The sequence below is a fragment of the Danio rerio genome, chromosome 16, assembly GCF_049306965.1.
Source record: "Danio rerio strain Tuebingen ecotype United States chromosome 16, GRCz12tu, whole genome shotgun sequence".
Classification (NCBI taxonomy): Eukaryota; Metazoa; Chordata; class Actinopteri; order Cypriniformes; family Danionidae; genus Danio; species Danio rerio.
Window position 1 is genome coordinate 53124676 of NC_133191.1, and position 25731 is coordinate 53150406.

Below are 25731 nucleotides of genomic sequence, written 5' to 3' on the forward strand. Positions count from 1 at the left end.
AACTCTTGGGTCATTTTGATTGTGATGCCAACTGTCTAATCCGATTCAGTGATCTATGCTAAGCTAAGACATGGAGATCGAATGAATGGATTAAAAAAAAGATGAATGTCTACTATTTAACTGACAGAGTTGTAAATTTTGCCTATATATATATATATATATATATATATATATATATATATATATATATATATATATAGGCTAAATTTACAACTCTGTCAGATAAATATATATGTATGTATATATATATATATATATATATATATATATATATATATATATATATATATATGTGTGTGTGTGTGTATATGTATATATATATATATATACATATATATATATACATATACATACAATTTTTATTTATAATTTCTTTTTTTATGGGAGCGTTCCTTTTAGCAGTTCCCATTAATTTATTGCAAACCATTCTCATTGCTGTAATGTTAAAAAGAAAAATTATATATTTTTATATATCTTGAGTTTTATTAAATTACAATAAAGCATCCAAACATTACAGTGATAAAGGAATAATCAAGAAGAATATACATTAAAAAAGCTTATTTGTTAAAAGCACGTTTTTCTTCATGCAAATTTGAGTTGATTTTGATTTGGTGCCGAATTTCTGGCCAAATAAAATTTCAGGAAGATGATTTTAGTGTGCATTTTCGGTTGTTCTGATGCAGTGTTTCCCAACCTTGTTCCTGAAGGCACACCGACAATATACATTTTCATCCTCTCCCTAATCAAACACACCTGAATCAACTCATCAGAGCATATGAAGAGACTCCAAAACCTGAAGGTATTGGGTCAGGTAAGGGAGACATGCAAAATATGTACTGTTGGTGTGCCTCTAGGAACAGGGTTGGGAAACACTGGTCTGACGTCTCTGTTTGCTCTCTCACATGCTGCTCTGGATGGTGATGTTGTAGTCACTGCTGACCCTCTCGCTCTGGATTTTGTTGTTCCTCATATTTTCCCTCTCAGAGTCCATCTGAGCCGATCCGGAGCCGCTGACTGGGATTTTGCTTTCTGATTGGCTGGTCGATTCTCTCTGGTGCAGCACAGTCACTATTTCCACTGGCTCATTGGCTAGTTTATCTGCAGGCTGAGCCATGGAGAGCTCTGATTGGTTGTTGCTGGAGCGGCGGTTCAGGGCATGCTGGGTACAGGAGAAGGAGCGCTGCCGAGGGGCTGGCTGTGGACACAGGAAGTGAGGTGTTGCTGCTCGAGCGTTGTCTTGTAGAAGCTCTCTTTCCTCATCTTCTGCCTCTGATGTCACTTCCTGGAGAGTGCTGATTGGGCGAGATGGACGGCCCAGAATCCTGGGGCTGACCAGAGCTGTTGCTGATTGGTTGGGGGCTGGACGCCAGTTCTGGGGGGAGGAGCATTGAGCTCTGGCCATCTGCCAATCACTGTTGAGAACAAATCGTAAGAACATGATACGTCAATTATAAAAATTGTTCTGTCTATCTATCTATCTATCTATCTATCTATCTATCTATCTATCTATCTATCTATCTATCTATCTATCTATCTATCTATCTATCTATCTATCCATCCGCCTACCTACCTATGCATCTATCTCTCCATCCATCCATCCATCCATCCATCCATCCATCCATCCATCCATCCATCTATCTATCTATCTATCTATCTATCTATCTATCTATCTAACTATCTATCTATCTATCTATCTATCTATCTATCTATCTATCTATCTATCTATCTATCTATCTATCTATCTATCTATCTATCAATCTATCTGTCTGTCTAATGTCTGTCTATCTATCTATCTATCTATCTATCTATCTATCTATCTATCTATCTATCTATCTATCTATCTATCTATCTATCTATCTATCTATCTATCTGTCTATCTGTCTGTCTGTCTGTCCACTTATCAGTCTATCTATCCATTCGTCTGTTCTTCTGTCCATCTGTTCGTCTGTCCATTCATCCATCATCCATCCATCCATCCATCCATCCATCCATCCATCATCTATCTATCTATCTATCTATCTATCTATCTATCTATCTATCTATCTATCTATCTGTCTGTCTGTCTGTCTGTCTGTCTGTCTGTCTGTCTGTCTGCCTGCCTGCCTGCCTGCCTGCCTGCCTGCCTGCCTGCCTATCTATTTATTCATACATCTGTCTGTTTGTCTGTCCATTCATCTGTCTATCCATTCATTTGTCAGTTTGTCCGTGCGTCTGTCTATTCATCCGTCCATCCATCTATCTATCTATCTATCCGTCTGTCTGTCCACTTATCAGTCTATCTATCCATTTGTCAGTTCTCTGTCCATCTGTTCGTCTGTCCATCCATCCATCATCCATCCATCCATCCATCCATCCATCCATCCATCCATCATCTATCTATCTATCTATCTATCTATCTATCTATCTATCTATCTATCTATCTATCTATCTATCTATCTATCTGTCTGTCTGTCCGTCCGTATGTCCGTCCGTCCGTCCGTCCATCCATCCATCATCCATCCATCCATCTGTATGTCATACATCCTTCTGTCTATCCATCCATTTGCCAGTTCATCTATCTGTCTGTCTATTCATCCATCCGTCCATCCATCCGTCCATCCATCCACCCAACCATCCATCCATCTGTACATCCATGCATCTGTCTGTCCGTCCATCCATCCATCCATCCATCCATCCATCCATCCATCCATCCATCCATCCATTTATTTGTATATTCATCAGTTTATTTATCTGTCTATAAGTCCATCCACCCATCACTCTGTCCATCAATCAATCTCCATTTACCATCCATCCATCCATCCATCCATCCGACCATCCATCTCTCTGTCTGTCTGTCTGTCTGTCTGTCTGTCTGTCTGTCTGTCTGTCTGTCTGTCTGTCTGTCTGTCTGTCTGTCTGTCTAATAATAAAAAAACAAGAATCCATCCATCCATTTCTCTCCCTCTCTTTCTGGCATTGCAATATTTTGTCATTCCATATTTATTAGTTAATAAATTTATTATTGTTCACTATTTCAGTTTTTTTTATCTCTCTAGGCTTAGCTCTGTGTAATGCTCTCTAGTACAGATGCTCCAAAGTGATCTTACTCTGGTGGAGGTGTTGGCATCCCTCTGTGATTTATCACCCCAGAAAACGAGGCACTTCTTCCAGGCAGACATGGAGGTGAAGCGACCCAAGGAGAAAACACATATGTGCGATCATCCCAGAGCACCTCAGTGGAGGGATCTAGAGGAACTGGCGCCCTCTGAACTCTGTGAGCCAATAGGAGCTCCAGAACTTGATGATGTAATCCTTCTCTAGCCACGTCCAGCGGTCGCCGACCCTTGCAGTCAGTCAGGTCTTGATTGGCACCGTTTAGCAGCAGGAATCGAGCAGTGTCAAAGCAGCCATGGAGAGCGGAGAGAAACAAAGCTGTTTCGCCCTATAGAGAAACACTGAGTTACATTTTATTGAGCTTTGCATGAAATTTGTCTTGGACTCAAGCTGCAAAAACAGTATCCAGATAATATTCACATGCAACAAAAGACAACAATTAACAATAAAGGGTTAGTTCACGCAAAACTGAACATTCTGTCATCCTGTACTTGCTTTCAAACCCATTTATGAGTTTCTTTCTTCTGTTAAACACAAAAGAAGATATTTTGATAAATGTTGGAAACCTGTAACCACTGACTTCCATAGTATTTGTTTTATTCTATTATATAAGTCAACGCTTATAGGTTTTAAGCTTTCTTCAGAATATCTTTGTGTTTAACAGAAGGTTAAAACCATTTGAGGATGAGTGTGTAATTTATATATTGTATATATGTGAGTACATTTTCATTTTTGGGTGAAGTATCCCTTTAATGACACCAAAAACAGTGACCTTCAAAAGTACTGTCAAGGTCAGGAGGGCCGGTGTCCTTCTGTGTTTAGCTCCAACTTGCCTCAACGCACCTGGCAGAAAGTTGCTAGTTCATCTAATAAGAGCTTAATTAGCTGGTTCAGGTGTGTTTAATTAGGGTTAGAGTTTTCAGGACATCGGCCCTCCAGGACCGAGTTTGGACAACCCTGATTAAGGTAGTTTGAAATTAAATTCCAATACATACAGGTATAAATGACTTCTTTAATACTTCTTGTAGCAGTTACGCCATATTCACACAGGGTGTCAGCTTCAAGGCTTTCTATTCACTTTGAATGGGTGACATCAGGCGTTGCCGAATTACATTGTGGATCCATCAGCGCCGCTTCAGAGACGATGCTTTCAGCAAAAGTTGGGACTTGCTCAACTTTTTAAGCGTCGACTGAAGCTCTGACTCTGCTATGACGATCGCGCCGGCCCCAACTTCAGACACGCCCTCTGTCAAGCGTTGACACTGAAGCCCCGTGTGAATGGGGCGTTACTTCTGCATAACGGAACTCTATATCGATTCCCTGATGACAGCAATTCATATATTGGAAATAAAATAGATTTGAATCATTTGCTATTAATTGTGCATTCCTAATAGAATAATTCCTATTCTAGTAATACTGCTGTAGAGCAATGACTCATACTGATTATTAGATTTATTTAAATAGATTCATGAATCATATAATAAATTATATATATAAATTAACCACCAACAATATGTGACGGTCATATCCGTCCATCCGTTCGTTCGTTCATTCATTCATTCATTCATTCATTCATTCATTCATTCATTCATTCATTCATTCATTTATCCATCTAATCATCTATATATTTGTCCATCCATGCACCTTCAGTTTGTCCATTCATCCATCCATCCATTCATCCATCCATCTTGTGTCCATCCATCCATCCATCTATCCATCCATCCATCCATCCATCCATCCATCCATCCATCCATCCATCTATCTATCTTGTCCATCCATCCATCCATCCATCCATCCATCCATCCATCCATTTGTCCATCTATCCATTCATCTATCTTTTTGTCCATCCATCTATCCATCCATCCATCCATCCATCCATCCATCCATCTATTTGTCCATTCATCTATATATTTGTCCATCTATTGTTGTCCATCCATTCATATATCCACCTATCTTTTTACCCATCCAGCTATCTATCTTTTTGTTCATTCATCCATATATCTATCTATCCATCTATCTTTTTGTCCATCCATCCATCCATCCATCCATCCATCCATCCATCCATCCATCCATCCATCCATCTATTCATCCACCAACCTATTTTACCCATCTATCTATCTTTTTGTTCATTCATCCATCTATCTATCCATCCATCTTTTTTGTCCATCCATTCATCCATCCACCTATCTTTTTAATCATCCATCTATCTATCTTTTTGTTTATTCTATCTGTCTGTCTATTTATTCATCCATCTTTTTGTCCATCCATCCATCCATCCATCCATCCATCCATCCATTCATCCATCCATCCGTTTATCCATCCACTTATCTATTTACCTTTCCATCCATCTATCTTTTTGTTAATTTATCCACATATATTTATCCGTCCATCCATTTGTCCATCTCTCTATCTATCTTTTTGTCTAAATATTCATCTATCTATTTGTCCATCCATCCATCCATCCATCCATCCATCCATCCATCCATCCATCCATCCATCCATCCATCCATCTATCCATTTACCCAACTGTCCGTCCGTCCATCTGTCTATCTATTTATCTATCTATTATTTTATCCATCCATCCATCCATTCCAGCAAACACAGAACCGTCCACTAACATTCCTATATGGTTCCTGTTTGGTTCCCATTTAATTATTTTTAGGGAACCACATAAAAATTTAGATGTCTCTGTAGATTCCCCCCTTTTTGGCAACCAAGACCAAACCTTCCCAAAACATTCCAAGGAGGTTTATTTGTAACAACTTAAAGAGAACCTAAAAGAGAATAATCCCGCAACATTCTCCTAACCAGGAGGGAACACTCTATTCATGTACAGAAAACTTTCCCAGTGAACCAATAGGAAACATTGTGGGACCATCAGTTTTACAGAACATTTTCTATTAATGGGCGACACAGTGGCTCAGTGCACTGACCCCTTACAGCAAGAAGGTCACTGGTTCAAGTCCCAGCTGGGCCAGTTTGCATTTCTGTGTGGAGTTTGCATGTACTCCCTGTGTTGGCGTGGGTTTCCTCCGGGTGCTCCGGTTTCCCCCACAATCAAAGACATGCGCTATAGGTGAATTGGATGAACTAAACTGGCCGTAGTGTATAAGTGTGTGTGGATGTGAGGCTGTGTGGCCGTTTCCCAGTAATGGGTTGCAGCTAGAAGGGCGTCCGCTGTGTAAAACATATGCTGGAATAGTTGGCTGTTCATTCCGCTGTGGCGACCCCGGATAAATAAGGGACTAAGGAAAATGAATGAATGGTGCATAGGTCTGTTTTATAGGAAGTTTTTGTTGTATTGTGGCTGGAAGGGCATCCACCACATAAAACATATGCCAGAATAATTGGCAGTTCATTCCACTGTGGTGACCTCTGATAGATCAGAGACTAAGCAGAAGGATAATGAGTGTTTTGCTGTACTTTACCTTATGGTCCTGTAAGTCCACTGCAGCACCGTAGCGGATGAGAGTCCGTGTCAATGGGAGGTGATTTACTGAGCACGCCCAGTGGAGGGCAGATCTCCCTAGATGAACAGAACAACAGAGACAGAAAGAGAAGAGAAGCGAGAAGCAATTGATCAGTGAAAGCGTGATCAGGAAATGCCGCGTTGTGGTGCGTAGAGAGGGTCACAAAATAGTGGACGAAGCCCAAAAACAAATGACGTGAGAGCATCCAGGAATGTATTATGGAAAGGGAAAACAGGAAGTCAGCGATCGAGAGGGAGAAACAGAGGCATGGGAGGTTAATAGATTATTTCCACATTGACGGGCCGCTACAGCACATTAACTCTGCTCTGAATGGGACGTGTTTATCAGGGGTGCTTGAGAGGGAAGCAGAAGCACAGGGAAGCAGCAGTGGGGAGTTGAGGACAGGACAGGACAGGGAAAGACAAAACCAGAAAGAGCAAAACACATTACTCCCCAACTGCAAAGAAAACTCAAACTATTCATGTCATGTATTTCTGAAGACCACGCTGACCTCCACATGCCACAGAAGGGTCATTCCTACAGTATGGTAGATCTGGGTCTCCTTCCCTTACTTTTTTAATGATTCACTGGGTAATCTATTTATCTAAATATGAAACACATGTAGTTAACATTAGTTACTTAACATTTATGTGAAATGTTCCTGTTTTCTGTAACTTATAATTAGTACCTAAAACTATGTAATTTATTTATTTTTTATTTTTTTCAATTTCACCAATCATGTTTTCTTAAATTTTAAATAAAGGTTGTTTTTATTTTTAAATTAACATTTTTAACTATTAGTGTAACGTTGTAAGTATAAAAATAAAAGTGCAATACAGCTATATTTTTTATAAAATGTATTTTAAAATTAGAGATATTGTTTTTATACATATAATTATAGTTATGTTATTATTGATGTCATTTTCATTCTTTAAATATATGCTTACTTTCAAATAATGGTCTCCTCCAATTTGCTATACTTATGTCTTATGTCAAAATATTAGCCCCTTTGAGCTATATATTTTTGGATAGTCTACAGAACAAATCATGATTATACAATAACTTGCCTAATTACCCTAACCTGCCTAGTTAACCTAATTAACCTAGTTAAGCCTTTAAATGTCACTTTAAGCTGTATAGAAGTGTCTTGAAAAATATCTAGTCAAATATTATTTACTGTCATCATGGCAAAGATTAAATAAATCAGTTATTAGAGATGAGTTATTAAAACTATTATGTTTAGAAACATGTTGAAAAAATCTGCTCTCCGTTAAACAGAAAACGGGGGAAAAAATAAACAGGGGAGTAAATAATTCAAGGGGGCTAATATTTCTGACTTCAACTGTAAATATATATACAGTGCTCAGGATAATTAGATACATCCCATTATGATAATGAATATTTTTATCCATTTCTCAGTGAATATAGGCAATGAATAGCAAAATATTGCCAAAATAATTAAAACCTACAAAATTGCAACAAAATTTTTCCTTTTTTTTTCTTTGCTTCTCTTGATTTTTCCTCTCTTTTTAAATTTGTATTTAATATTTTTCTCTAACATATAAATTTGCCTGTACTAGTTTTTGCACCGTTATCATAAGTTATTTTGTTAGATAAGGTCCAGATTTGGCTTTAGTACTGACTTATCTAATGTATATGCACAAAAATAATATTGTATAGCTTCCTGTTAAAAATGTGTAATTTAAAAGAGAGATTTGTGAGAGATGTACTTACATATGCTGAACACTGTATGTGTGTGTGTGTGTGTGTGTGTATATTATATATATATGTATATATATATATATATATATATATATATATATGTATGTATATATATATATATATATATATATATATATATATATATATATATATATATATATATATATATATATACATACATACACACACACACAAATATACTGTATATATATATTTGTATAATGCGACGCATTGGCGCAGTGGGTAGCACATTCGCCTCACAGCAAGAAGGTAGCTGGTTCGAGCCTTTGGAGTTTGCATGTTCTCGTGGGTTTCCTCCGGGTGCTCCGGTTTCCCCCACAGTCCAAAGACATGCGGTACAGGTGAATTGGGTAGGCTAAATTGTCCGTAGTGTATGAGTGTGTGTGTGAATGTGTGTGTGGATGTTTCCCAGAAATGGGTTGCAGCTGGAAGGGCATCCTCTGCGTAAAAACTTGCTGGATAAGTTAGCGGTTCATTCCGCTGTGGCGACCCCGGATTAATAAAGGGACTAAGCCGACAAGAAAATGAATGAATGAATATTTGTATATATACAGCTAAAGTCAGAATTATTCGCCCCCTTTTTTTTTTTCTTCTTTAAATATTTCCCAAATGATGTTTAACAGAGCAAGGAAATTTTCAGAGTATGTCTGATAATGTTTTTCTTTTCTATCTTCTGGAGAAAGTCTTATTTGTTTCATTTTAGCTAGAATAAAATCAGTTTTTTAATTTTTTAGAATTATCTATGCAGTTGAAGATTATTAGCCCCCATTATTTTTTTCCCAATTTCTGTTTAACAGAGAGCAGATTCTTTTTTCAACACATTTCTAAACATAATAGTTTTAAAAACTCATCTCTAATAACTGATTTATTTTATCTTTGCCATGATGACAGTAAATAATATTTTACAAGACATTTTTAAAGATACTAGTATTCAGCTTAAAGTGACATTTAAATGCTTAACTAGGGTAACTAGGCAGGTTAGGGTAATTAGGCAAGTTATTGTATTATGATGGTTTGATGGTAGACTATCGAAAACAAATATTGCTTAAGGGGGCTAAAAATTTAGAGCTTAAAATGGTGTTAAAAAAATTTAAAACAAAAAAACCAACAAGACTTTCTCCAGAAGAAAAAATATTATCAGACATACAGTGAAAATTGCCTTGCTCTTTAAACATCATTTGAGAAATACTTTTAAAAAATAATTAAAGGAGGGCTAATAATTCTGACTTCAACTGTATATATATTTATTTATATATACACAGGATATACTGTATATATAGAAAGATAGATAATAATACGATGAATAAAGGGCAACATTGAGGGCATCATTCAAGTCAGAATATGCCATGGGTTATGAATCATTTCAGCCTTCCCTGTAAATATTATAGTAAAGGAAATTATGTGAATACAGTTTATAGGACACTAAAAAATTATGTCAATTGGCAGTAATGTTATTTCAAGGCCTGGTTAAAGACTTGACCTTTGACCTGTGTGTGTTTTTCTGACAGAGACACATTTTCTCCATATGAAAAGGATTTAAAGCCCGCTCCATCCAGAAACCCACCAAGCTGCAGGAATGAGCTGGTCAGACTGGGGTGAATGGTGCTCTTACCAGTGTGATCGGTGTTATTAACCGGTACTCCCGCTCTCAGGAGCTCCAGCACCACTCGGTCCAGGCCACTTCTGACCGCCCGGATCAGAACCACAGACCCGTCCGGCCCACACCACTGCACCGGTGCAGCCTGACAGAGAGACCACGGTCAGTTCACTCATACACACAGATATCCTCAAATCCTTTTCCAGATGCTGCAAACGATTTGGTTATACTCAAGCTGACAACACACTCACAGTTCTTGGTGGTCTTTGAGGCGCAGGAACAGCGTTTCGTTCCCATCCTCTAGGGGGAGCTGAAATCACAAAATTAGGTTACACTTTAATCGTGTCCCAGATATGACAACAACATACTATAGTGATTTGTTGTAAAATACAATGTACTATAGACTAGTAAAGTGTATTATGCTGAATATTTTATAGGGTTTACAACACTTTTAAAATGAATGATACAGTATGTTGTTGTGGGTACTATATAGTGAACAGGTTAATTGTATTAAATACTGTAGTATGCTTTAGTTGTACTACAGTAAACTGTGCAGGCTCATAGCCAGGGGGTGTGTGGGGGGGTGGAGGGTTGATAAAAAGGTCCAGAATTTGTTCCTTTATATGAGCTTATTTGTGTTATTTCGACTGCTTTGCCATCATAAATTGTGAAAATAGCCCATTAAAAAAGGCTTCCATTGAATGCAAACAATTATAAAAATAATAAATATAAAATTTTATAAATATAAAATAAAATAAATAAAATAAATATATAAAATTTTATAATACATTTTAATAATAATTAGGCTTTTTGTGTTATCCCAATGTACTTTTTTGCTGAAGAGACTTAAAAAAAAATTGTAAGCTCTACAGTATTAATATTATGTTTTAATTTTTTATTATTCAAATGGCCAAATTCTGACTGAGGAAAGTTGAATGTGCTGGCCAGTTAATAAATGACAATAGGCTACAAGTTTTTTTTTTCCATTTATAACTTTAACTCCTTTTTTTCTAATGATATATGATGTAATACATTTGTATTTAAAAATAAGGTTATTCTATATATTAAGGAAATGTTTTTGGTACCTCAGAAAGTGTGGTCGATGACCATCTGACAAGCTAATCCAGCTAAAAAATAGTGCTTAAAGTATCACTAAAATGCAGCATTTAAACCTCATAATTCAATAGAAAATGAGGCGAATAACTGCAAAATGGTCCACTTTTTGAGAAAAAAAGAACCACCCTTTTCACCAGGCTGGCTACGGGCCTGCTGTGGTGTATTGTAGTGTAATGTATAATGTAGTTGTGAAAACTATAGTATTGGTTAATTAGTTTTTATATTACTATAGTTTATCATAGGAACTACCATAGCTGATTAATTCAAGTTCTTTAATATAGTATGGTTAAAAAATACCACAGTATTTACTATAAATTGCTGTCATTTGTTTTCATGGTCTTCATGTCTGTCTTAAGTTTGCTGTTTCTCTTTTTGTCATAGCGTATTGGAAAATGGCATGCAAATTAATAAAAAAATTACAGACAACCCAAAGTAGCAAAAATGACATAGTTTGTTTAAATTAATGACTAAATTTAAACTAAATAAACTCTAAATAAATCAGTTAGTCATTTTCCTTTGGCTTAGTCCCTTTATTTATCAGGGGTTGCCACAGTGGAATGAACCAACAACTTATCCAGCGTATGTTTTCCGCAGTGAATGCCCTTCCAGCCGCAACGCAGTACTGGGAAACACTCATACACACTCATTCACACACATACACTACGGCCAATTGAGTTTATTCAATTCACCTATAGCACATGTTTGGACTGTGGCGGAAACCGGAGCACCCGGAGGAAACCAACACCAATACGGGGAGAACACGCAAACTCCACATAGAAATGCCACCTGATCCAGCTGGGACTCAAACCAGCAACTTTCTTGCTGTGAGGTGACAGTGCTAACTGAGTCTCTGTGTTGCCCCTAGATAAAACAATAAATAAAATAAACATATATATATATATATATATATATATATATATATATATATATATATATATATATATATATATATATATATATATATGTATATATATATATATACATATACATATATATATATATATATATATATATATATATATATATATATATATATATATATATATATACATATATATATATATATATATATATATATACACACACATATATATATATATATACACACACATATATATATACACACACACATATATATATATATATATTAAATAAAATATAAAGGATATGAAATAAGTTTAGTTTGAAGTTTTTATAATAAAAAGTAAAAGATAAATATTTAAATAAACTAATAAAAATGTCAAAATCAGATAATTTCACCAAAACTCAAATAATCTAAAACAAAAAAGAAAAATAAAGGCAAGTTCAATATTCATTCATTTATTTTCTTGTCGGCTTAGTCCCTTTAGTAATCCGGGGTCGCCACAGCGGAATGAACCGTCAACTTATCCAGCACATTTATAGGCAGTGGATGCCCTTCCAGCCGCAACCCATTTCTGGGAAACATCCACACGCACATTCACACACACACTCATACACTACGGACAATTTTAGCTTACCCAATTCACCTGTACCGCATGTCTTTGGACTGTGGGGGAAACCAGAGCACTAGGAGGAAACCCACGCGAACGCAGGGAGAACATGCAAACTCCACACAGAAACGTCAACTGAGCCGAGGTTCGAACCAGCGACCCAGCGACCTTCTTGCTGTGAGGCAACAGCACTATCTACTGCGCCACTGCGTCGCCCATGCAAATAATACGATAAATAAAACGATAATAGAAGAAAAAAAATAAAATAAAATACAAAGGACACTGTTCACAATTTGAGTAAAAATGTAAATATAGTTAAAGAAAAAAATTATTATGCCTTCTGTGAATTTTTATTCTTTTAAAAATATTTCCCAAGTGCTGTTTAACAGAGAACATTATTAAAGATAATAATTTTTAATTATTAAAGATATTAATTTAAATAGTTAATTTCTAATGACTAATTTCTTTTTTCTTTACCATGATGACAGTAATAATAATAATTGGGCGTCATGGTGGCGCAGTGGGTAACATGATCGCCTCACAGCAAGAGGGTCGCTGGTTTGAGGAAAATATAAAAAAAACATAGTAGGGCTAATAATTTGGCCTTCAACTATATATATATATATATATATATATATATATATATATATATATATATATATATATATATACATAGATTCTTCTGGAGGTGTGCAGTATGGGATGCAGTCAGTCTCACCCAGCATGCGGGGCTGTTGGTGACTGTAGTGCTTTTGTTCTGGTGATCTGTGGTCGCAGATGCTCTTATTGATGTCTTCCATGGAGCTCTGGGTCACATCAGTGTCGCTTCCGATGTCCAGTTCCTTCCTCAGGGGTCTAAAATCAGCACATAACACTCAAACAGCTCCTCAGTTTCCTCACTCACAATCTCAACTCTTCAAAGACTCACCGCATGCGGATTGCGTCCTCACCAAGCGGCTCCTTACGCCTCTTTCCCGACTCCTTCCCTTTCTTGTTCTTCTTCATCCCGTTTCTGTCTTTCTCTCGGCCTGACCTGCTTCTCTTCTCCTCCGAGTGTCGAGTCCAGGCTTTGCTGGCGTTATTGCTGTCGGTGAGTGTGGATCTGTGCCGCAGTCGGTCTGCTCCATCCCTCCGCGCTCGTCTCCTCTTAAACCACAGTAAAAGCACGGTAATGATGACGGCCAGAGCCACGCAGAGACCCGTCGCCACTCCGACCACTGGCCACATCCACACCGGAGAGTCACGAGCTGAGAGGATGGACATCAATGCTAGAAAATCACCATTGCAAGATCTTGAAAAATATATTGTTGGCCTTATTCTTGATATACAATCGGGCGCAGCCAATGGAATCTTTGGGTGGAAACTTCCACTCTCACTTCCATTGATTTTTAGATGGTAAAAATGACTCATTAACCTGCTTGATGTTGCAATCTGATCTTTTCTCATGTTATTATTCTACTTCATCTGTATAGTCATGAATACATTTGTTTGTAGAGCAAGCAGGTTGACCATCATTTTATTCCTAGTCATTTCTCTCATAGGCAACTGAATCGGAAGTTTTAAAACATTCATTTATTCATTCATTTTCTGACACTTTTCTGGGGTCAGGTTGTGGGGGCACAGTCTTAGGAGAGAACCCCAGACTTCCCTCTCCCCAGACACTTCCTCTAGCTCCTCCAGGGGATCCTGAGGCGTTCCCAGGCCAGCTGAGAGACACAGTCCCTCCAGCATGCCCTGGGTCTTCCCCGAGGCCTCCTCCCGGTGGGACATGCCTGGAACACCTCCCTAGATAGGCGCCCAGGAGGCATCTGAAACAGATGCCTGAGCCACCTCAGCTGACTTCTCTCAATGTGGAGGAGCAGCAGCTCTATTCCCAACTCCTCCCTGCGAAGGAAATTCATTTCGGCCGCTTGTATCCGAGATCTTGTCCTTTCGGTCATGACCCAAAGCTCATGACTATAGGTGAGAGTAGGAACGTAGTTAGACAGGTAATTCGAGAGCTTTGCCTTTCGGCTCAGCTCCTTCTTCACCACAACGGACCAGCACATCAACCGCATTATTGCTGCCGCTGCACCAATCCGCCTGTCAATCTCACGTTCCATCCTTCCCTCACTCGTGAACAAAACCCCGATATACTTGAACTCCTCCACCTGGGGTAAGAACTTTCTTCCAACCTGGAGATGGCAAGCCACTTTTTTCGGTGAAGCACCATGGCTTCGCACTTGGAGGTGCTGATTCTCATCCCAGCTGCTCGGCAGCAAACCGCCCCAGTGCATGCTAGAGGTCCATGTTTGATGAAGCCAACAGAACAACATCATCTGCGAATAACAGAGATGAAATCTTCTGGTCGGGGACCACAGGAGTTTTAAAACAATTGCAAAAACTAAAAGCACTTCAGCATTGCAAAAACATCCATAGTTTGTGATTCTCGAGTGTTTTCCATTTGATTACAGTTGTGAATTGCATTATAGGATGTTGATCTCTGCTCTGTCGACTTTTAATGTTGAAATTTCAACTCTACAGTTCAACAAATTGACATTTTGGTCGATTGATAAATTCTAATGTATTGAGAAGTCTGTAAAATAACAGAAAATGTACTGCCAGTTTATTGCAAGGTTTTTGTAGCATAACAAAACCATCCCAGACAATATATCACTTCAAACTAGTTACTCCCCAACACCGCGGCTGTAGACCGGTACCAGTCCATGGATTAATTGGTTCTGGGCCGCACAAGAAATCCTTAATTATTTCTTTTGTATTTATAATCTTAGTCTGAACAATCTTTTATTTTGAAGAATGACCAAATTCTCTCACTTACATCTTGGTCATTTGAGCGCTAAAATTTAACCCTGAAGCAGCAAAATGAGAAACAGACGTCTTTGGAAAAGTTTCTTTGTGAAGTGGTAAAGACCCAGTGAAGCATCCATGAACTGCCAAAGTATGGATCCCCAAACCAACAAATCAGGTGAATCCAGCATGTGCAAGAAAAAAAAATAGTGCGGCTTGCGTGTGCTTATTGGGAGCGATGCACTCGTGCCTTCCAGGCGCACACAGTTGAAAACATCTTAAAGGGCAGTAAAATCCCCCTCTTTTGGTTCAAGTCTACCTCAGAATGTTTTCAAAAAATGCATCATAATGGGCGTGGAGCTCTGCGAGCTGAGGTTGGAGTGGGAGTGGCCGAGAGAGATCTGAATGCAGACCTGGTGCAGATGCAATCTGAGTTGCATCCAGTGCTTTTTAATATGCTCATCTAACCCCACCCCTAACCCTACCTGTCACCTTGACGTCCCTCACTCCATTGAGCGCATTGTGTCTGACATTGCATCTTTGAGTCATGCAATCTCCGCTTGCATCATAAAGGCTGCTTTCAGATACTATTGGAGTGGCCAGCAGAGGAGGAGAGAAGGAGGGGAGCGAACAACTGTTGTCAGTTGGCTCACAAAATGAGACACAAACCGCGAGGAGACCCATGATTTTATAGTTTACAAAGTTAAAATGAAAATAAATAAACAATAATTTAATGTCCTGCTACATTTGTTGTTCGTTATTTTATATACACATAAAAACAATTTATATCATTATAAAGATAATCATGTTTATATAAACACTATAAATGAGGCCTGGTCTGAATGCAGACACTCTGAATGCAGCAGGTCTCTTGCCCTGTCTATTTTAACCATTAGCCCTGCTGGTAATCTGAAGGATTTTAAACATAGGCGAACACAGCAACATGGATATAGGCAATGTGTCTAAATGTGAATGAACTCAACTGATAAAAGACAAAGTCCGCCATTCTCAGATTCTCATACAGCTCTCCCGACAAAAATGCTTGCCGCAAACCGCGTCGCTGTATCTGCCCTGACAGCATTGCAGGGAAAAACATGCTGCAAACCCCGCGGATCATGGAAACAAACAAACACATAAAACCCTTCATAAACGGCTAAATGCTGCTTGCTGTATGCAGAGTCTGTGGACGCGGTCTCACCCAGTCATCAACATAGGGTCTGACAGCTTGGCAGGTCTGCCTTGCCTTCCAAAAGCACATGCAGTCATGAATAATTAAGAAATAGGGCCTTCTCATAAGAAAAGAAAACTCTGCTATGAATAATAATGAGAAACCAACGCGTCATTAATCCACTTGCAGTTTTGCGCTACGTCACAGATTTTGATCCCGTCCCAAAAATCATTTTAAGCCCGGAAGATGACATTAGCTGACAAAAGTTTAAAATTATCCAGTTTTACCCAGAATTAAATCTGACAGCTGCTAAGATTGTCTTAACTGATGCTCAACACACACAAATCTGTTAACATCTCAAAAGAAAAGTATTGGAGGGTTTCTTGAACCTTTAAGTTTTCAGAATGCCGCAAGTGCACCGTGTGTCACATGACAAGAACTAACCGATCAGCTGCATACTTTGTATGGAATATACACATTTCGGTAGGCTAATTATATCAGACAAACACAGAACATCTGCACACTGCAGTGCTTTTCCATTTTCTCCATTAATAAAACTTGTATCAGAGTTGCAGCAGTGTTTTGTAAGCTCATTGCTTTTGTTTGCTTTTGTACTGTTTTGTCATCCTCTGAGAAAACGGTTGATGGTTGCCTATAATCTACCTACCCCTACACCCACCTCCCCTTCTCAGCGCTCCACCCCCCCCCCCCCACCCCCCCAATCGGTCCACGGTCAAATTGTCAAGCGTTGACCGGTCCACAGTGATAAAAAGGTGGGAGGCCACTGCTTTAAACCATTCAAAATGTTCATCTAAGTCGCTTTTTAAAGGGTAAAGGTTGCTGGAAAAAAGAAAATCTCAGAATGCAATTTAAAAGCATAGAAATATAGGGAAAAAAAACAATAACATTAATCACAAAATATGTAAAACTGCTAATTTACGAATATGTTTTAAAATGTACTTATCCTTGACTTTTAATATTACAATATAAAACTTACGACAGTAAATTTATTAGATTTTACTGCAGCGAAAAGTCTTTTTTTTCAGTGTGCATATAGATTGTTTATCCAAATCCAAGCTTTACTATCTTCATCCCCACATCTCTAGTAGGGGCTGTTAGGTGAATCGAGAGCTAATAAATACTACTAATTCAGTATGTGTGAATATTAGGCTTGTGTTTTGTATAATATGGTGTTTAAATTGTTGGGCACGATGAATATTTGAATCCTCAAGTTTTGTACGAGAATTGTGTCCTCAATCAGGTGGAAAGGATTCTGATTGATGCAGCTATTTTTTTTTTGTTTTCAGATTATGAACTGCTCTTCTTATTGTTATTATTATTATTGTATTTTCTGCATTTTTTATTTCATGTCTGCAACAATATGGTGACGCCCAAAACAAGGACAATAAAGTTTACTACTACTACTACTACTACTACCACTACTTAAACCCACCGTTGCGTTCTTCTTTTGGCAGCTTCGGCTCATCTCTGGCTCCGATCTCCTCATCGACTCCTCGAACACTGATTATGGCCGCCTGGATCTCCGGGATCATGGGGAATGAGGGCTGGTTTTGTGTCAGGACAGCCTGAAGAAAGTGAGCGGCTTCAGCAGCGTAATCAAAACAGGTGGAGAGAAGACGAGAGCAGGGCCTGTTGTCCAGCTGGAGGAACAACACAGACCTGGCAAACAAAAACACGCACGGTCAGAAAACACCTAAACAAATGTCATTTGCATGAAGAAATCAAAAGAACACTAAATAAGTGGTGCACAAATTTTTATTTTGGCCCACAAAACATTTTTAACAAGCAGTTTAAACCCATACCCATCGCTGTCGGAGGCAGGAGTGTGTGTGTACATCTCAGCGAGCTGCCGTGTGTCTACAGTGTTCAGGTCTGTGCTGGTCTGGAGAGGAGCCGTTCCTCTGAGTTTGACGCTGGTCTGCAGGACGGTGCTCAAGGGCCACAACAGAGAGCTGTTCTGGATCTGACCCTTCAGGAAGGGGATCCGGGTGTGCAGAATCAGACTGCCTTTGGCCCATATTGGGTAATGATTCCTGTGGCAGTCTGAACCATCCCATCCGCATGCAGCGTTGTTGCATCCCTGGTCACAGTGGCCGTTGTCATAATGATTTCGACAGTATTGAATATGTCCTGGTCTGAGAGAACACAACATATGATTTGCTTTAACCTTTGTGTGCTGTCGGGGATGCTTTTATTCACTCTGGGCTGATATTGAGGGTTAGGCTCCGTTTACATTAATGTGTTTTCGTTTTAAAACGCACAAGTTTTGCTACAGTTACGCCATCCATCCACACTATGCATTTTCAAGTGCCAAAACGGAGCGTTTTGGAAACGCTGGAGAGGCTGTTGTCATTCTAAAACACTGCTGCTCCTTCTCAGGTGGGGCTGCCGACATTCGCCTCTCTGATTGAGGCTTTTCTTCAATAATAAGTAGCCTAACGTTACTGTTCAGTCCTGCATTCTCTTCTTGTAAGTTCAGATTTCGCAAGTTTGATCAAGGCTGCAGTTTCCCCCTCCTCAGTTTGATATGGAAAACAGACTGGACACGGGTAAATCTTCAAAGGGAACAGAGTAATTTATAACTTCATTCACATCACCCTGGCTACGTTGTTTCACTTTCTCAACAATAAATTGTATACATGATTTAAGGAACTGTCTGTTTTCATTTTGATATTAGCAACTTAACAGACAGCAGAAATGTTGAAGTGTCGTGCTGCATATATGAGCGTCATCTTCACTGTGTGGATATTTATAACAAAACGGAGCCGATAACAACTGCCTCCTTTCAATTTCAGTGAAAATACGAAACACACCCTCTCTTTTGCTGAATATTAGTTTTAATAATTAATGGCCATTATAAAAGTATAACATACAATAAGTTTAAATAAATAAAGGCAAGCGATCAGTCAATATACAGAATGTACGTGGTTATATTAATCATTAACTTATCTTTGCGCTCAGCCAAAACACGTTACCTGAGAACAAGTAATGGATTACAATGACCAAAGTCGGGGAATATGTCGTTAGATACAGACAGCAAGATGAATGAAATATCACGTTTAATAAATATAGTGAGATTAGATCCAGCGGGAGATGCTTGATGAGCTGTCCGACTAACAGAGCTCTCATCTGGGTAGAAATGCTGCAGCGCTTGCCAGAGAGTGTGTGTGTGGTCACGTGATGTGCGTTTTCAGCGTTTTGGTGTGGACGGAGAGCTGTTCAGAAACGCTGGATAAAATGCGAGTGTGGACTTAGTTTCGCCCTAACTTCTGTGTTTCAGCAAATGCCATGATTATTGGTGATAAATCTTATTTTGACACATATCTCCGTTTTTTTTTTTTTTTTTAATCAACAATATACTCTAGACTTCCATTATAATGGTATTTTTTTAATTACAAAGCCATGACACCATATTATCATACATTCTTGATTGATGGTGGTTTTGCCTGTAGGGAAGAGGTAAAATTTGTCATTTTTATTGTTGATCATCAGCAGTGGTGTGAAGTAACAAATTACAAATACTCAAATTACTGTAATTGAGTAGTCGTTTTATAAATGTGTACTTTTAGGCTGTACTCACACCATGTACAGTTGCCTTGAATCAGGCCAAAGCACGCTTGTCCCCCCTCCTGTCTCCCCGGACGGCCCGCACTCACATTACATTCAGGCCTGGGCACGCTTACGTCATCGATGATGCGCTGTTCAGTACGCGCTCTCGCTCAGCACAGTGGAGATTTCTTTATATCATTTAAGTCGTTTGATATGCAGCGACATGCAGTCAAGTATTTTGCCGAACAGATCAGCCACTTTTGACGCTCATAAACAATCATAAAGTCCTCGTGCTGTAGGTTTGCTGAAGGTGCAGCTGTCGTGCAGTGAGGGGTTTGCGTCTTTGATAAACTATGACAGTTTGCATTTACTGAACAGTAAGAATGATGAATTAATGCAAATTAAAGAGTCCCTTAAAAGTCACGTCTCACTTTCAGTTTCTGGCACGTTTTGCACTCACACACAAGCGTACCGCGCTAAAGCCCAAGTGAACCGCGCTCACCCTGGCCAGGGTCGGCCAAGTAAACCGTGCCTGAGCCCAATTCAAAGCACTCACACTTCTCAAACGATCCTGGAAACGGGCCTGGGCACGGTTCGGATAGCATAGTGTGAGTAGGCACTTACTTTCCCTTGAGTCCATTTTTAGTGCGGTATCTGAACTTTTACTCCACTATATTTCTTCAACCTGCAGTCACTACTTTATTATTTCTTGTCTATGGGCATTAGAAAAATCAGTCCTGTGATTCCCGTCCACTCAAATCACACATAGAAGGTAAATCACATCATAATGAACTACCTCAAGACATGGGGATTGTCCAAAATCTTTACACGCATTGACCCAGAGACTGTTTAGATGCATGTCACTGATGAGAAGATGACGGATGTTTACTGTATGATGACCCTAAACACCCAGCAGCCACAAGATGTCAACGTCTATCAGACTTTGGATTTTGGTTGCTACACCTGATGAATAAATGTCAGTATTTGACGTCAATATGATGTTGGTTTAGGATTGATCTTTGTCTACTTTATAATAACCTAAAATCAACTAAATATCAACGTCATTTGATGACATTATTAGACATCAAAATGACGTCGTCCTCATATGCTTACCTGACATCACAACCTAAATCTAACCTAATAATAATGCCTTAAGATGTAGTGTGTCTGCTGGGCATCTCTCACTCAGCAGCACGGTGGAGATTTCTCTAGTTATATCGTGTCAGTCGTTTGATATGCAGTGACATGCAGTCAAATATTTCGCCAAACAGTCCTTAGGGATGCGGTGACACGCAGTCAGATAATTCGCCGAACAGATCCACCACTTTTGGCGCTCATAAACAGTCATAAAGTCCTCTCGCTGCAGGAATGAGGAGGTCTGCTGACAGTGCGCAGCTGTCATGCAGTGAGGGGTTTGCGTCTTTAATAAACTACGGCAGTTTGCATTCACTGAACAGTAATATTGATTAATAAATCCATATGAAACAGCCCCTTAAAAGTTTCGGGCTTTGGCGCGTTTTGCACTCACACTACAAGTGTACCGCTCCAAAGCCCTAGTGAACCGCGCTAAGGCCCACCTCTTCCAACCGGGCCAGGGCCGGTCAAGTAAACTGTGCTTGAGCCCGATTCAGCGCACTCACACTTCTCAAACGATCCGGGAAACGGGCCTGGGCACGGTACGGATGGCATAGTGTGAGTAGGCCCTTAAACTCGTACTTTGAGTAATATTTACAACAGACACTTTTACTCTTCTTGCACTACATTTGTAGGCAAGTAATAGTACTTTTACTTAAGTAGGATTTTCAGTAGTCATTGCACCACTGATCATCAGTTACAATGCAAAAAACGCTTAGTTACTGGACTGTGTATGGAGTATAGTGTGTGTGTGAGAGAGTGTGTAACACAGATCTTTGCAAACTTACCTTGATATGTCTATGAAAATAAAAAAATAATGCATCTCAGATCTCAGAACATAGTAAACATAGTAAGTGTATTTCTGCACACATACTGTAATCTCCTGTTTTATTCCATAGAATTCCATATAAAAGCCACATACTTTTTTTTGAAGCAGGCGTCACCATGTTTTTCTTTTATTTATATGTTCTTTAACTTGTTTTCTGTTATTGTAAAGCACTTTGTGACTCAATGGACTATTTTGAGTTCATTGCGCAGAGCGCAAAACGCAGGGCGCAAATGCTTTCAGGGCGTGTCAGAACGCATTTTTGATCATTTAAGGACGGGAAAATCCGCTTTGCGCCAAGGCGCATGGTCTAAAAGGGTTGAGTTTATTTTCTTAATGAGTTATAGGTGTGTTTTGAGAATAAACCAATCAGAGTCTCATTTCCCATTACCTTTAAGAGCCAGCTGCGTCGCGCCAAGAGCGCATTCGCTATTTATAGGACGTAAAGTAAGTCTAAGTGGAAAAACTAAGCATTTCACTAGCAAACAGTTAACAGTATTTTAACAGAAAACAGTTAAACAGAGCATCTACTGCGTGAGAATGAGAGATAATGGATCACTTTCACTTTTGCTCTTGGATAGGGAAACCTTTACGCACAGACATCAATTAGTCTATAAATAATTAATTGCGTTTGTTAAGCGCAAATATTCGTTTCAAAACTATTTCTAAAATCAGTTTTTTATTTCCAGCAAACGAAAAAAAGAACAATATTAACGAAGTGTGTTCAAAAACCTGAGTTATATCCTAAAACACATGCTGTGCCCCATATGGTCTAAAACCTGCAGGTGGACAAATCTAAGCTTGTTTTTAATAAAACAAATATAAATATGGATATATTAAATAATACTGCTAATAATAATAACATTATACAAAAGCAAATTGTTATGAATGAACTGAAAAAGCCTCCCGAGATGAAGAAGACATAAAAGCAGTGATTTTTCATATTTATGTAGGCTAGAAAATAATATGTTTTGTAATATTTGAATTCTTTATATTTATATCCTGTATCTATTCTTATTATATCCTTTATATATCCTTAATATTAAATTTTTTCATATGTAAAGATATTTGCCTATTGCTCTTTTGTGCGTATTAAGCAGTGTGTAAGCGAGGACTACTAAAGACTTAAATTAAAGACTACTGCGCCGCAGCTTGCGCCACATGGCGCCAGGTGTATGATAGGGCCCAATATCTGGGAAAGGTGCTATATAAATAAACCTTTACTTACTTACTTGCATAGTGTGCAATTAAAGGGGTCATGATATGTAAAATCAAACTTGCCTTGATTGTATATAACACTTTATAGAGATACTGCTGGTTAGGATTCTATAGGTATTGATTGGTATTAGTGCAGGTGTGTCCAAACTCGGTCCTGGAGGGCAGGTGTCCTGCATATTTAAGCTCCAAATTTCTTCAACACATCTGCCTGAGCTTTCTAGGATACCTAAAAGAGCTTGATTAGCTGGTTCAGGTGTGTTTAATTGGGTCAGAACTAAAATAGGCTGGACACTGCCCCTCCAGGACTGAGTTTGGGCAACCATGTATTAGTGTGTGTGTTGAGGTGATTTTAGCATGTGTGTGTGTTGTGCTCGTTTCTCACACGCAGGTGCCTTTGTCTTTGAGGCAGTCGAATCCATCTCTCAGACAGTCAGAAGTCGAGCAGTCCTGATCACACACTCCATTTCCAAACCTGGCCTGACACGACTTTCCTGCCGGACAGCTGCTGTACGGCTCATTGGGGGATCCTTTTTTGGGGCAAGTGAAAAATATAATTGTTGATTAGTTATAAAGGTTTTTTAAATGCGTTTGTGTTAAATGCTTATGCTCAACAAGACTGCATTTATTTGATCATAAAGTAAAAGTAAAAGCAGTGAAATATGTCTGATTTTAAATTACTATTTTCATACATGTAATGTGAGCCAAAGCTGGATTTTGAGGCTTTAGTGCCATTATATTTGAAATTATTTTAATATAATGATATGATGCACCTTATAATAGTTCTTATTACTGTCAATGTTGCAGAACAAAAAGTTATTATTTTAAAAAATGTTAGTCGAGTTGGGCGAGGCAGTGGCCCAGTGGGTAGCACGTTCGCCTCACAGCAAGAAGGTCGCTGGGTCGCTGGTTCGAACCTCGGCTCAGTTGGCGTTTCTGTGTGGAGTTTGCATGTTCTCCCTGCCTTCGCGTGGGTTTCCGCCGGGTGCTCCGGTTTCCCCCACAGTCCAAAGACATGCGGTACATGTGAATTGGGTAGGCTAAATTGTCTTTAGTGTATGAGAGTGTGTGTGAATGTGTGTGGATGTTTCCCAGGGATGGGTTGCGGCTGGAAGGGCATCCGCTGCGTAAAAACTTGCTGGATAAGTTGGCGGTTCATTTCGCTGTGGCGACCCCGGATTGATAAAGGGACTAAGCCGACAAGAAAATGAATGAATGAATGAATGAATGTTAGTCGAGTTCAGAATTATTAGCCCATCTTTAAAATCCTTTTTCTTTTTTTGAATATTTCACAAATGATGTTTAACAGAGCAAGGAAATTTTCACAGTATGTCGGATAATATTTTTTCTTCTGGAGAAAGTCTTATTTGTTTTATTTCGACTAAAATAAAAGCAGTTTTTAATTTTTTAAACACCATTTTAAGGTCAATATTATTAGCCCCTTTCAGCTATACATTTTTTCGACAGTCTACAGAACAAACCATCATTATAAAATAACTTGCCTAAGTACCCTAACCTGCCTAGTTAACCTAGTTAAGCCTTTAAATGTCACTTTAAGCTGTGTAGAATTGTCTTGAAAAAAATCTAGTAAAATCGTCCCCTTAGAATTATAAGGTTCTATCTGACATTTTTGTCAAAATTGAGTAATTGACATATTCTTATTAAATGACAACTTATTTAGATTATGGGATGTTTTTTAAAAGTTGTTTACATTTTAAAACTTTTTATTTAAAAGCAAATGTTCCACACATACTGTTTACTATATGGAATGCAATAACTTTGAAGCTCAATATCTCAAAATCATTCAGAACGCAGATAGAACCTTATAATTCCAAAATGATGAAATGTTATTTACTGTCATCATGGCAAAGATCAAATAAATAAGCTTTCAGAAATGAGTTACTAAAATTATTATGTTTAAAAATGCGTCAAATAAATCTTCTCTGCGTTAAACAGAAATTGAAGAAAAAATAAACAGGGGGGCTAATAATTCTGAATTCAACTGTATAATTAGCCAAATCTGGAGCTAATCTAACAAAATAATTTACGATAATGGTCCAAAAATTAGTAGCCCAAATGTATATATTAGAAAATATTAAATAGAATTTTGTAGCTTGTAATTTTAAAATATTATTTAGGAAAAATATATATCCATTTAATAAATCTGTTCTGTTCAGATGCACCAAAATAGATGACTTATATTCAATGAGAAATTGATCAAAATAATTATTTTCAAAATGGGTTGTACTTATATATGCTGAAAATTGTTCATTTATGAGCTACACCTTACTAGTATCGGGTTGGAACCTCTTATGCCTTCAGAACTGCCTAAATCCTTCATGTCATAGATTCAACAAGATACTGCAAATATTCCTCAAAGATTTTGCTCCATATTGACATGATAGCATCACGCAGTTGCTGCAGATTTCTAGGCTGCACATCCATGATGCGAATCTCCCGTTCCACTACATCCCAAAGGTGCTTTATTGGATTGAGATCTGCTGACTGTGGAGGCCATTTCAGTACAGTGAACTCACTGT

At 38.4% G+C, this 25731-nt stretch overlaps 1 protein-coding gene and 1 long non-coding RNA gene across 11 annotated transcripts in view; one reads left to right on the forward strand and one right to left on the reverse strand.

The window, feature by feature from the left end:
* Positions 1-475: 475 nt before the first annotated feature.
* Positions 476-25731, reverse strand: part of notchl (notch receptor, like) — a 28836-nt gene continuing 3580 nt past the window's right edge. The window contains exons 2-11 of one of the 4 annotated variants that reach the window (XR_012392545.1): positions 23577-23721; positions 18270-18602; positions 17900-18126; positions 13420-13738; positions 13210-13346; positions 10155-10213; positions 9919-10048; positions 6522-6916; positions 3087-3421; positions 476-1412 (exon numbers count right to left, since the gene is read on the reverse strand). Coding sequence is in view for 2 of the 4 variants with exons in the window: in XM_002665009.8 (XP_002665055.3) it covers positions 899-1412; positions 3087-3421; positions 6522-6619; positions 9919-10048; positions 10155-10213; positions 13210-13346; positions 13420-13738; positions 17900-18126; positions 18270-18602; positions 23577-23721 (2297 nt within the window). In the remaining 2 variants the exon portion in view is untranslated. The remainder of the gene's footprint in view (positions 1413-3086; positions 3422-6521; positions 6917-9918; positions 10049-10154; positions 10214-13209; positions 13347-13419; positions 13739-17899; positions 18127-18269; positions 18603-23576; positions 23722-25731) is intronic. The other 3 variants (XM_002665009.8, XR_012392546.1, XM_073926750.1) reach the window with 3 other exon arrangements.
* Positions 774-19841, forward strand: LOC137487984 (uncharacterized). 7 transcript variants are annotated; one of them, XR_012392551.1, is made up of 5 exons: positions 983-1428; positions 3036-3545; positions 9815-10065; positions 17922-18689; positions 19723-19789. It is a non-coding gene; the product is annotated as an uncharacterized lncRNA (long non-coding RNA). The 7 variants fall into 7 exon arrangements; XR_012392547.1 differs by lacking the exon at positions 19723-19789 and having other exon boundaries at positions 985-1428; positions 17922-19114; XR_012392552.1 differs by lacking the exons at positions 983-1428; positions 3036-3545 and adding an exon at positions 6646-7110 and having other exon boundaries at positions 19723-19841.